This window comes from Heliangelus exortis, chromosome 1 (assembly GCF_036169615.1).
Source record: "Heliangelus exortis chromosome 1, bHelExo1.hap1, whole genome shotgun sequence".
In the NCBI taxonomy this organism is placed as follows: Eukaryota; Metazoa; Chordata; class Aves; order Apodiformes; family Trochilidae; genus Heliangelus; species Heliangelus exortis.
This window is the reverse complement of record NC_092422.1, coordinates 154,283,391-154,296,395: the sequence shown is the minus strand read 5'-3', so window position 1 is coordinate 154,296,395 and position 13,005 is coordinate 154,283,391. Positions and strand designations below refer to the sequence as shown.

At 39.6% G+C, this 13,005-nt stretch overlaps 1 protein-coding gene across 1 annotated transcript in view; it reads right to left on the bottom strand.

The window, feature by feature from the left end:
• The window catches only part of ST8SIA1 (ST8 alpha-N-acetyl-neuraminide alpha-2,8-sialyltransferase 1), a 117,639-nt gene that overhangs the window by 46,445 nt on the left and 58,189 nt on the right, over positions 1-13,005 (bottom strand). Inside the window, exons 3-4 of the mRNA XM_071733124.1 lie at positions 10,852-10,961; positions 6,009-6,101 (exon numbers count right to left, since the gene is read on the bottom strand). Coding sequence (XP_071589225.1) covers positions 6,009-6,101; positions 10,852-10,961 — 203 coding nt within the window. The remainder of the gene's footprint in view (positions 1-6,008; positions 6,102-10,851; positions 10,962-13,005) is intronic.

Genomic DNA, 13,005 nt, shown 5'->3' with positions numbered 1-13,005 from the left:
AAAGCCATTGATTTAAATGGGATCAAAGGATGTTGTAATAGCATCAAACTGTCCTTACCACAACATGGCTTTGACATATTTCTGTTCATCAGCTAATAAATCACAAAATCTAAATAAAAATTTTGGAATTATTTTTTTTCTTGGCTCTGCCTTTGGCCTAGTGGTAACACATTGGCAAGCACTCAGCATCACTACAGTTTCGCTTCCTTTTCTGTTCAAATGAGGACAAAAATAAGTGTTCCTCACAGAGATAAGTATGGCTTCAGTTCTTAATAAATTTAAAGCTTTTAAAGGGAGTTTCTATTAGAGAAGAGCAAAGATTGATCACCCACAACTGGAGCTGCAAGCAACCTCCTTATACAGAAGGGGTTGCTATACTTTTGTCTAAAAAAGTGATTCCCAGTTTTATGCCCTTACTGTCAGCATGGAAGCTCACAGGCTCTTGTAGAACATAAAAGGGCTGTTTTGCAATGTGAATGAAAACTGCTACTCTTATCACTTTGAAGTACTTTTCAATAAGATAATCTGAAATATATTTAGATATCAGGAATGAAAGAAGAACCTCTATGGGAAGTATTAAAAATCTGATGATTAAATGACTTTACATGAAAATCATCGTCTTATTCCTAAAGAAAGAACAAGATGAGCAAGAGAAGTTTTCCTCTAATAACTTATTATATGGGTTTCTTCCTTTCTTTGATCTTTACCAAACTAAAAAGTAACTACCTAGGAACAGAATATATAGTTTTTAAGGAGACATAGTCAAGAGTACCATTTTCTTGTATGTATAAGAGTACCACTCTTGTACCATTTTCATGAATGTCAATGACAGGCTTAATATTTTACATCTGTTTAATCAAAGGTGAAGGACGCTTTAATCAAATTAAATAATTTCCTCATTTTCAGCTTTTTACTCTTAACGGCTTAAGTCAATTGGATTCAGGACTGAATCCAGGAAAGATTATTAGTTGGCTCTAAAATGCAGGGAGAACTGGAAAGCAAATTTAATCCCACTCAAATTTTGTGGGAACCTTATAAACAGCAGCGATATTTAACTGACATTTCAAAGCTCAGAGACAGAACCATTGCATTTGTTAGCCTTTAGTCTCATTCCTTCATCTCATTTCAGAGGAGGATGCTGGATGAAACAAAAACTTGTCAAACATCACGAACATCAAAGAAGTAAAAAAAAAAAAAAGTTCACATTCAGTGATGGAAGTTTCTACTGAGCTGCAAAGTGTAAGGGCTGATCCTAAGTCTGCTTATCCAAGTCCCAGCAACATTATACAACTGTTGTGAGACTCCACTATAAAAACTTTAAAATATCCACATTTCGAAGAATGAAGATTGACACCACCTCAGTTAACCCTTCGCTTATTTCTGTACTGAAAGCAACAAGGGATGTTCTAATAATAACACCCTAGCAGCAGAAACATGGATCTCCTACATCCTCATCCTGTCTCTGACAGCACAGGTATTTCACAGAAATTTTCAAAATTAAGGTGATTGTGGTAACCTACAAAGCCCTAAACACATACAAGGATGACGTGGTCTTCATCCAAGTGGATTTACATGATGAGGGGAGAAGACACCAAAAAGGGGCAGTAGTGCTCTGCCTCAGAGCCCAGCTCTGCAGCCTCTGCAGCCATAAAGCAAAAAGCTGCAGAGGAAAGCTGGAGGTGGGGAAGGACTCCTTGGCTGTCCCAACAACAGTGCTCTCTCCTGCTAGAACAAGCAGCATCAGCCTGTGCTCTGCCCTGCCATGGACTGATGTGTTTTCCAGCATGAAGGAGAGCTCAGGTAGCACAAGAGTCTGAGCTCTCACTTCAAAGGAGATATGGAGGCATGGAGGGCTTTCTACAGGGAAAGGAGCAAGTCTAAATTATTCATCATACATCAAGGGCTGTGAGGGCAGTGACCCTGAGTCCCTCTTCACCATCTGCTCCTCAAGCTGACAGCAGCAGCAGCAACGCCTGGAGCATCTGCTTGTGTCCTCTCTCCTTCCAGAACCATTAGTGCTGAGAAAATACAGTACCCTGAAAGGAGAAGAGGGAAAAGCTTCACCCAATTCAACCAATTGTCAGATTACATCTCAAAGACAGTGTGGAAGGTGTGTGTTAAATACCTCGGGGGCTTCTGCCAGTTATACCAATGCTGAATTATAACAGTGATGCTGTAGCCATTGTGCTGGTTTCTAAGGAGATTATTTCCACACAGGTCAGAAACACCAACACGGCTCAGGGACAGAACACTCCTCAACAAACAGCAGTTGATCTGAAGCCTACTGAATAATGGGAAAACAACTATTTGGACTATGATATCCCCATTAATGATATATGTGTGCACGGGTTAGAAAGAGTAAACAGATGTGGCGACTAGAAAGGAAGATTGCTGCCCACGGCATTTGTTTGCAGCTTTAATTAAAAGTTGAGACAAAAGGTAAGACTATTATTATAATTAGACTATTATTATATGTCAGATACAAGAGTTGTTCAAGATGGTAAGAAATTGCTAGAATCTGCTTCCCTTGAACATGCCAGAGACTTCAGAAACACATAATATCCACATCCCAAATAGTAACTCTTTGTATTTCTTAGTCAAAAATCTTACAGCATTGATCAAAACCAAATTATCTATTTAAGCATTTTTACACTCACGTGCAATTCACTGACTACTCCCTCTCCACAGCCATAGACAAGTGTTCAGAATACAGAAACAACCATTGCAAATGACATAACATTGTTGATTCTTCCCAGAGTCTAAGAAGAGCTGCAGGCACACCATAGGTCTTGCCACTGCACTGCCTCTTTCCTAGCAGGTGCTTATAGCAGCTCCTTATGGAAAGAAAATAAAACCCAGGATAAATATAGAATAATCTTCTGTGTACAGAGGTTCCCTACAGATAAGGCCAAGCTGACTAGGGTGCTAAAGGAATGAACTGGAAACAAAGATACCACAGTCTTTTTCCATTCCCTCAACACTAACAGGGTGGAGGAGGGTGGGAGAGGTCACAGTGGCCCCATGAGTAGCTTTATGCAACATTGCAATCCCAATTGCAACCTCAGACCAAGGGTTTGACAGAGAAGTAAGTTTTTAATACAACGTGCAAAAAGGGGACCTACACGGGCTCAAGGGACTGTGAGTTCCAGTATTAATTGGAGATGCTTGTGAAGTATTTTAGACAAAAAAAGAAACTGGAGCAGTCATCATGTGTCCTCTTAGTCAGCTGGGAAAATTTATATCATGAGACATCTATTGTCGGTACTCCTGTATTATATGAAGCAAAACTAGGGTAGAAAATTCCTCATTTTTCAAACCCAGATGAGACCTAGGCACAGTATTTTACAAGTGAAAACTGTACTACCTGCACAGTCACATTTCCTGCTGGAAATGGAAAAGGAACTTGATCTCTAAGTTTTGCAAAAGGCAATGTGTAGAAAGTATCTCTAAAGCTGGTGTACTTGTAGATTAAAATCTTGACTCTCCCATCCTAAGGCTGTAAATCTGGAGGGACATAATGGCAGCTCAGACATCACTCTGCAATAATTACTGCCAACAATTTAGTTTTCTAAAGGCAATAATTCTGATTTTAGAACAACATGGAAAATTGCTTCCATATCCCTGGTATAAAAACTTTGTCCTATCCTGGATGCCCCATCATAGATCATCTGGTAAGGATAAATCTTTCAGAAGCCATGAATGGTGTTGCAGGACCAATTCACTAAATCTGCCATAACACACTTCAGAGATAATTGAGATGTCAAGCCTCATCAATTTCAACCTCCTTAGAGTAAGGACAAGAGGACAGGGGTAGAATGATAATGAATAATACCATTATCTGAAGCTACTTAACTTACAGCTTACAAACAGATACATATCAGTCACCAGTCTGAATGTCCTTGACTTTCATGAAAGTCTGGTCTTATAAGCAGTCTTAAATCCTTAAAAAGATTCTTTCAATAGGAATTGATTATTGACATTCCATAGAAATTGACAGAGCGGTAGCCTTTTTCTCTGTTTTGATTTCCATGACTTAAGCTTTTTTTCCAACTCTAACTGAACACACAGGAGGTAACATGATGAGGTTGGATAGCAGGAAGGAAATGATAGCATGATTTTATGTTTTTTTAAAATCTCTTCCTGACCAGGCAGAGGAAGTCAAGTGACACACCTCCAAAATTGCTCCTCAGGGGTTTCTGCCAATTTCCAGTGTGATGAGTTTGTCCTTTGTGTCAACTGGTTGTATATCTCCTCCTAATCAATACACATCCCACATTACTGTCATTATTACATTACATTGCATTTATCATCCCCTCACTTTGAAAACTGTAATTCAGCACAATCCTGTTTCATCTATTCCTTCCACCTTCTCTCTTTTCTCATTTCCCTCCAGTCCTTCTTACGATACAAAGTAGAATCTCACCCTCTCCTGCCTCTTCAACCATATATTCACTCCTTCCCTTTGTTTTTGCTGGATAACTCCATAGTCTCTCTGTAGCATCATGAAAACTCTATTTCCTTGTCCTCTTCTGTTGAAAAATACTAAATATAGCAGGCTTTCCACTCTAGGCCTTGATGGAGCAGAGGGTGCAAAATAAATATCCATGAATTTATTAATCCTCTGCCTTGACAACTGCAAAATCCTTCAGAAACTTTGTTTCATACAGCTCATCTTCATTTTATTCAAAATGCCACGGCCTAACTAATCTTTCCTTGATGGGATGCTCTGGACATTTTATCCCACTCAAATGATTTCATTAGCCATCTACATCCCACAAGATTTTCAGTCTTCATCGTCACGTTGACTGCCCTGAGCAGCTCCTCCTTCTTGCCAGGCACCTGGTGCTATCCTCTGCCAATTCTGCTTGGTTTACTTTGATCTCAGCCCACCAGCACTTCTGTGCCTTCTCCTATTCAGACTCTCTGCCTGGAATCAGCTCTTGAAGCTGATTATTACTTCGTTTCCCACTTGTTCACCTTCTGTTTTCTACTCTGTCAAAGACTCATCTTTGTCACACACAAAAGTAGAAAACCTTCAATTCCTGCTAGAGAGGAAAAATATTACATTTAAATACCATCAAACACCCATTTCCAAGTCTCTGTCTTTCTTCTTACTAAAACACCTGGCTTTCTACTATGCATTTTTTTCCCCTGCTTTGCTTCCTGCACCTCCCAGTACCTGCATTATACATTTCTTTATGCCTTATCATTTCCTGCTCATCCCCTTGGTTTCTGTCTTTTCTTTGTGTTTTTCAGTGAGCACTGCAGGTCACTTCCAGATTTTGTTCTGCCTGAGAACAGCCTACGTCATTCCAGGTGATAAACAAACAACATAGCAATTAAAATTCAGGAAGGCAAAATCAGTGAGATGGTGTTGACTTTGTTTTCCCCTCTCGTCAGCTACTGACATTTGGAAAGTTTCAAACAACTCCAATAAAGCACCAAAATTTGTTCCAGTTTCCTAACAAAGCAAGGCTTGTATGATCACAACCTGCCAATCATTTCATTCCCAACCTCATTGCTAACCTTAAGTCAACATAGAACAAATAATACAAAGAGAGTGAAGACACAGAGGTTATTGGTGGTGAAACAAAGAGAAACCCAAATTAGCATCTTGAATAGCTGTGGGATGCAGCAGCCAGCTGGCCTGACCAGCAAAATAGTTTGGACCACCCATCAGTACATGCCTGGCTTGGGAGCAGCCAAAGCACCTCTGGCACACACCCAGCTCGTGGTAAAGGGATGGAGCTGGAAGAACGATGTGGGCTATGGTAGAATAAATAGTTCTGTGAGAAGCCAGGTTCCCTGGGTTTCCCTGCTTACAGTGAAAGGATCAGAGTCCTGGATTATTTCACCTAACACCAAACCATTGCCCCTTTTATCTTTTCCAGTTTCTTTTCCTGGACCAGATCATGAAGAACGTAACAGATGCACAAATATCTATAACACAGGTGAAGCATTTTTGTTTTTTCTTTCCCCAACCAGAGAAGCAAAAATACGCTCTCTACCTTTTCTGAATTATACTTGGATTTGCAGTCACCAGCTGGGTTTTTGATCCAACATCCTTGCTGTATTCACTGGATAGAGGAGGAAGGTTGCACCTGCAGACAGAAAGACAGTCAAGGATTTAAATGACATTCAGGACTGACAGACTTCAACCTCACTCTTTTTCAGTACTGATGTTTGCAGATATCAGTTGGTTTTCATTTGGTTGCAGTTGGTTTTCATTTTTTTCTTAGAAAAACAAAAACAAACTATCAGAAAATGCAGAAGGGCTGTATAAATACTAGACCAAGTATTCCCCTACAAATTTTACCCAGAAGCAAAGTAGGACATCTTTGTACCAGATTGTGGGGAAATGCAGAAACAAAATCTTTTGCAAAGATGATCTTACTTAATTACTAAGCAAAAACAAAGAGACAGACTTGGCATTTCCAGTGGGCTTAAAGACTGAGGAAGAGGCCATTATTATCTATTGCAAAGACTTTTTTCCCAAAACTCTTTAAATAGTTTTCACTCTGTTCTGCCTTGACTGCCAGTCAGACTGTTCCCACTCTGGGGCATTACAAGCATTACATGACTTGCAAACACAAAAGAACTTTTTTAATATTACACTGAGGATATTTTCAGTGTACAAAATTCACTGGGCAAAAACACAGAGAAAACATTTTAAGAATTTTATTTAAAAACGTGTATCTCTGTTCTACCCATAGCCAGGTGGCCAGGTTGAAAAGGTAATAAAGATAAAATGACTGAGAAAATTTACTTTGGAAAGCAGAGAAAAGACTCTGAAAAATAAAAGTGAAGAGAAACTTCCATATAATGAACAGTCCTAAATGCTCAATGGTAAAGATCTAGGAGAAGAAGGAAGACACATTAAAGATGAAAATACACTCAAACAGTATCCAGAATTACAATCAGGAGAAATGCACTCACAAATTACCCTGAAATTACCCCAAAAATTGCTGTCAAAACATTTCTAATTTCAACTTTGTCCAGCTTCTTAAATCAAAAATATGAACAATATTTTTGATGCTTAGAAGGCAAAAATGAAAGCAACACTGTCAGAGGCAAGTATAGTTTTGGTTTCTTTTCATTAAAATGTTTGGAGTCTTTTGTGTTGTTCAGTTTTGTTGTGGGTTTATTTTTTTAAAAAAGCAACTTTCAGGCTCTACCATAACCAAATCTGTACTCCAATTTTTAAGTTCATCCATCAAATCAGGACATCTCCATTTGCCCACGCTGGTTTCAAACACTGACCCAAAAGAAGAGGGTCAAGCAGCCCCTGGTTGCTTTAAGCTCTACAGACAACCACCTCCTCTGAAAAACATTTTCTTAAATTCACAACATCAGGAAATGCCAAGGAGAAAGAACAGCAAAGTCCCACCTATATGGAACATATATCAATTTCACCAAGAGAAATAAAATTTCCAGGAATATTATCTCCTTTTCATGACTGCATTGGTAAAGATGTGCATAACGCATTGAGATCGCAGCTTGGAAAGAACCTTCTGGTTTGGTCTACTGCAATTTAAGAGAAGATAGACAATGCAAAAAGAAGCCAGAAATGAGGAATCAAATGCAGTCATTGAGAAGATGGAGAGAGGGAAAAAAAAAAAAAAAAAAAAAAAAAAAAAGAGGAAAGGCTAGAAGCATAGCCAAATTTTAATTCTCAAACATAAAGCAGGTCAAACAAATATTTATGATGCAAGATATATAGGTGATTTGTCTCAGAGCAGAGAGATGGCATAAAAGACCTCTGACCAATTACAGTTTCAGGATCTCCAATTTGAATAAACAAAAACTCATAGGGCAAGTTTTAAGAGGCCATTTTTGTTGCAGTTTATTTAAAAGCGCTATGAAGGACCAAGGTCCTACTTACTAACATCTTAACATGCCAATACTGAAATTTCTTTCACGAGCCAGTCCCAGATGCATTATTTAAACACATCTAATTCCTTTCATCACTAAGACTCATTCCCAGCTCGTTCTGCATGAAATATTAAGAAATGGCCTGGGTATACCAAGTAAACTCAGAAAGAAATCAGTTCTTGGCCTCCCTGATTATTCTGTTGACCAGGTAAGCAGAGTGCTGAGTGTTGTGCAGGTGAGGAACACACCAAGAAACAAAAGATATAGTCTAAGAATCAGCTGCAAGGGTAAAAAAAAAAGAGGGATTCTTTTACACTCACCAGGCAGAAACTGCTCTTTTGGGTTTGGTAAGACAGCAGACTATGTCCTGCAGGTGCAGAAAACCCAGGCAACTTGGCTGATATTTGTTCATCTGGTAGATGCTGTGAGACTATGTAGCTATTTTAGAATGTTATGTATTCACATATACCAAACACTGGGGACTAATATGAATTTAATGTATGATTGCAACCATTCATTTTCATTCCTTTGTGGCACCTCAGCTAGCATCAAGGTAACAGGTGCATAAGGCAGCTGAAAGCCATGTTTCTTGTCTACAAAACCTGAAGTGTCACCATAAAACCCCTAAGTTCCACTGTACTTAACCTCCCCAGATCCATTAGGGCTGGTATGGCAAGACAGCATGGAACACCATGGCTGGAAGATAAGAGAGCTTGGTGTCCCCAAACCAGGTCAGCCAGGAGCCAACTTGAAATAGTGACAAGTTGCTTCCAATTTTGGAATAAATTCAGCAGCAGCTTGGAGAACTCCCTTCAAACCCCTGCTATTTTACAGAGAGAAACCCTCTGTCTGGGAGATGAACAAACCATAGCAAGGCCATAGAAAGTGGTTGGGGGAAAGGGAAAATTGTGAGATACAGAAATATTTCTTCAAAATCTAATGCCAAGAAAACGTGTCTCTTCTGTCATAATACAGACAAAAACATGGCTTAGAGTTTAGTACCCAACATTTCTCTCTTAAAATAAGCATTAGCAGGGAGGGAGAGGGCAAATAATTTTTCTTAGAAGGAGGGTTTCCAGACTTGAAAGCCAGCCAGGTATCAGAAGAAGAGCCTATTATAACCACAGTACCTAAATGTGTAGAGAATATGCCATGCTCCTCTTTCATATCAGATGCAATGTGTTGTGCCTTAGGGGCTGAAAACTGCTGCTCTTTTAATCTCTGTGTTGGTACAACTGTGTTTGTAGAAGATTCTTTGTGATGAGATGAGTTTAAACTCATTAATTAACCTTAGCAATTATAATATATCAGAGAAGATGGCTGCAGTCATATGACATAGTTTATGGAAATACACAGAAGTGAAATAAAAAAAAAATATGCGAATGGAAAAAAAGAACAAGGACAAAACCTGGCATGATATTTCACACTGCAGAAATAGTTTTTCAAAATTACCCAAATTTCTTTTTTAAAAACTAAAATGTGTTATGCAAGTCACTATTGTGCTCTTTCTCTCTCAGCTCTGAGATTATAGAAATCAGATTTAGAAAAGATCAGCTAAATCCTATAAAAATACTTTCTCCCAGTGGTATGTTAGCTTCTAACCTGAAAGAACTGAAACATTTTCCATAAATATGGCAGCACAGCACTAATATGATACAGCCTGCAGGCAGCTACTGGGATTTTTGCAGGATTTTCCCTATCACTTATTTCCAATTCAAAATAAGTTCTATACAGATAATGGCTGCTTTACCCTTCCTGGAGAGAAAAGGATTTTTATGATCAAGCTACATCTACTGAGTTTTATAAAATAAAAAAAATAATAATAAAAAAAAGTTTCTGTTGTTTTTGTAACTGATTGCTCCTACAGCATTTCAATTTCCCATTTCATCCAGATAATATTACTACAGTAATAACATATCCTGCAGCTTCTTATATTTAGTCTGTAGAACACCTAAGGAGTTTGGCAGTAATGGCAATCAGCACACAGCCTCTCTCCTCCTGTGCCTTCCATCTTCTCTTCTGTGAATGCTGTAAGTATACATTCCCTTTCTGTTTGTTGCATTTCTTTGCTTTAACATTGAAAGCATTTTTGTTCTTTGAGATGCAAATCAGAAATTACAGTCATACAGTTTGATTTGCAGCAAATCTGTGTGGCTATCCTAAGCTATCAGGATCTAATAAGAGTTGCTGAAGTGGGTGTTCATTATGGATCCACCTCAAAATGCAAAGAAACTCCATCTCACATCTCTTTGGGAGCATTTCTCCAGTTTCTCCCTCACAATGTTTTTCTTGTTCATGTTTAACAGAGAGGAACTAATTTCTGACTTTGTTCCTCCAAGAATGCAGACCTAGAAAGTGCCAAATTCAATCATGAAAGCAGTAGCTGGTTCAACATCCTTCCTGACAGGTTCCAATGACTTCAGGAAGGCTGGAGGGAAAGGAAATGAGAGGAATCCCAGAAACTCTGTACCAAGGAAGAAGGTTCAGCCTTCCCTCACACACATCAGCCAGAAATCACTGTCGAGGGATGAAAACAGATATAAACTTGCTCCAACTTCCAGTTTCTTAGACCCCATAAACCACGACCTGCTAATCTTGAGTTCAGTGGGTTGCATATGATGGCATTCTGAGCTGCAGAGGACAGAGCACATTGCAGGATAAGATCCTGCCTAACACTGCATAATTAAAGAGTAAAGCAGCTCTTCTGTACCTCTGTGAGGCTGCACAATCTGTCACAGCCATAACCCATCAGTCTGCAGATTGCTCCCCCACTACACGCACATCCTCAGAACCCAGTCACAACTTTTCACCCCTCCTTGCACTGTTACCCAGTGCAAGTAAAGCATCTTGCAAAGGAGTTGAGGGGGAGGAAACAAGGCAAATTATAATTGATTAATCACAACTGAGTAGCTTGGAAAAGACCAAGGCTTAGCAGAGGTAAGGGGAGACAAAATGTGGCGTTGAAGTTTTCTGCCTTACCGCATGACAAAATCTGCTCGATCTATTTGTTTGCCGCAGCCGCTCTTTTTCAGGATCCCACCGTTTCCCACCACGGAGCATTTCTTCAGTGGCAGCTGGAAGGGAGTAGCCTAGCAACACAAAACAAGGACTGGTTTTACTGAGGAGAACACACACATCTTTGTAGCAGCCGCTTCTGGAGAAACCCAGGGAGCTGGCAAGGCTTGAAGCGAGGAAAGAAAAGGGAGAATTAGGGGCTAAGGAAAAAAAAAAAAAAGGAGAAGTAGAGAAATTAGCTGATAAGTAGACATAGGATAGGTCTAATCCCCACTCCACAAACCAGGATGCAACAAACGTGATATAGAAGATAACAACCTTTCTGCAAAAGAAAAACTGCCTGAAGTCCTGATGCAGGTACTGACCAAGCCAGGCAGGCAGAGTAAGCCTTCTAGGCAAGCTGCAAGGACACAGGGGAAAAAAAGACAACCGCAGTAAAAAGGAAAATAAAATAATCCATGGAAGTGGCTTTCCTAAGCTGATATACAAAAGGCAGCTCCAGGGCAGACAGGAAGGAAGAAATAGGGAACGAGGTGATGACAGAAAGATCCTGGGAATCAGAAGTCACCCTGGCTTCCTCCATGGTTCTATTGCTGGGACAGGTTACTCTCAAGCCTTAGGCACAGATATTTAGAGCTTGACTGCAGCTCTTTAAATACTCAGCTGCCCAGACACAGCATAAATTAAAATTAGAAAGGGACCATTTTAACAAGCAGCTCTTGTAGCAGCTTAGCAGGGCATTAAAGTGCAAGGTCAAATTGTCATGCTATCTTATGCATCAAACCCAGTCATAAACTGTCTCTGTCCAGTCTTCTGCATTCCAGAGGACATCAAAACTATGGGTGAAACACATTCCTGTCAGCCCCAAGTCATCCACCTTTAGTGAGGTCAGGACAGTCCTTTAAACAGGAAACAGTGCATCAGTGCAGCATTAAAGTGGTGTCAAGATACGAAGGTAAGGCTGTGTGATTCAGTTAAAGGATAGAAAAGAGTTAGTATTCTCTGCATGCCAAAAAAACTGTGCAGGGACTTTTTGTTTCTCGGGTCTGTCAAAACCTGACTTGGCAGTAGAGACAGAAGTTACTGCACAGACCTAGGAGAATGCAAATGCCACAGTGACAGGATGCAGCAGCATCACAGAACAATTCTCCTCTCCAGAAGGACAAGGTAGAATGGTGGCAGCACTTGTCCTGGCTTTCATGTACAGAGCAACATCTAACAATGCATCAGGTATTCACCAGGTAATCACTGTTTGTGGTCCAGAAAACAGACCCAGTGTTACAGCAAGTACTCTACTTATTGCACTTATTTCTAAAGCCTTATTTCTTTTCTTCCTCAGATTTATTTGCTTTATCTTCTTTCCTCACAAAATTAGATTTCACTCAGCTAGTATAAAGGCACAGCATGGTGGGTTTTTTTTTTTTGATGGAAACCATTAAGACATTTTGCTTACTCTAATTCTGGATTAAAATATTCTAAAGCAGAAAAATAAATTTTAGTTTCCTGAAGCCTGGCCAACACTAGGAAACCAGTGGTAGCCCGGCAGAGCAGTACTGGGTATGCAGCTGCATTCTTGTCCTGCATCTGCCTTCTTAAGAACATTTTGTTAATTTACACAGTTATTGAGCTAGCAGCATATCTTGAAATTCAAAGGACATCTTATCTTTGAGGTGTCTCCGACCAAATGAGAGCTCACATGCTCTGTTAGGGGGGGCGAAGGGGTGAGAGAAATCAAAAGAAGAGTAGAAGAGAGATATATTATAAATAGCATCCAATTCTCATTCAAGATATACCAAAACTCCTTCCAAGAGAGCTAGTTTACAAAGGCAAGGCTGTGACAAACCACAGACAAAGGCAGCAGCCATTAACTCTTGCTTTTAGGAGTTGTGGACACACTGTCACATAAATGACATGGCATTAGTACATGTTGAGTGACTTTAGACCCCCAAGGAGTTCCTAAATGCTTAGAAATTCTGAGTTCTGAACATCCTATGAGATTGTTTGAGATTACTTGCTGTCCTTCAAGGGAGTCTTATATCCTGCAATTCTCAAAGATGATAATATTATTGTCATATATGCACGCGGACTTTTGTTTCTAAAAGCATGTGAAGCTTTGAA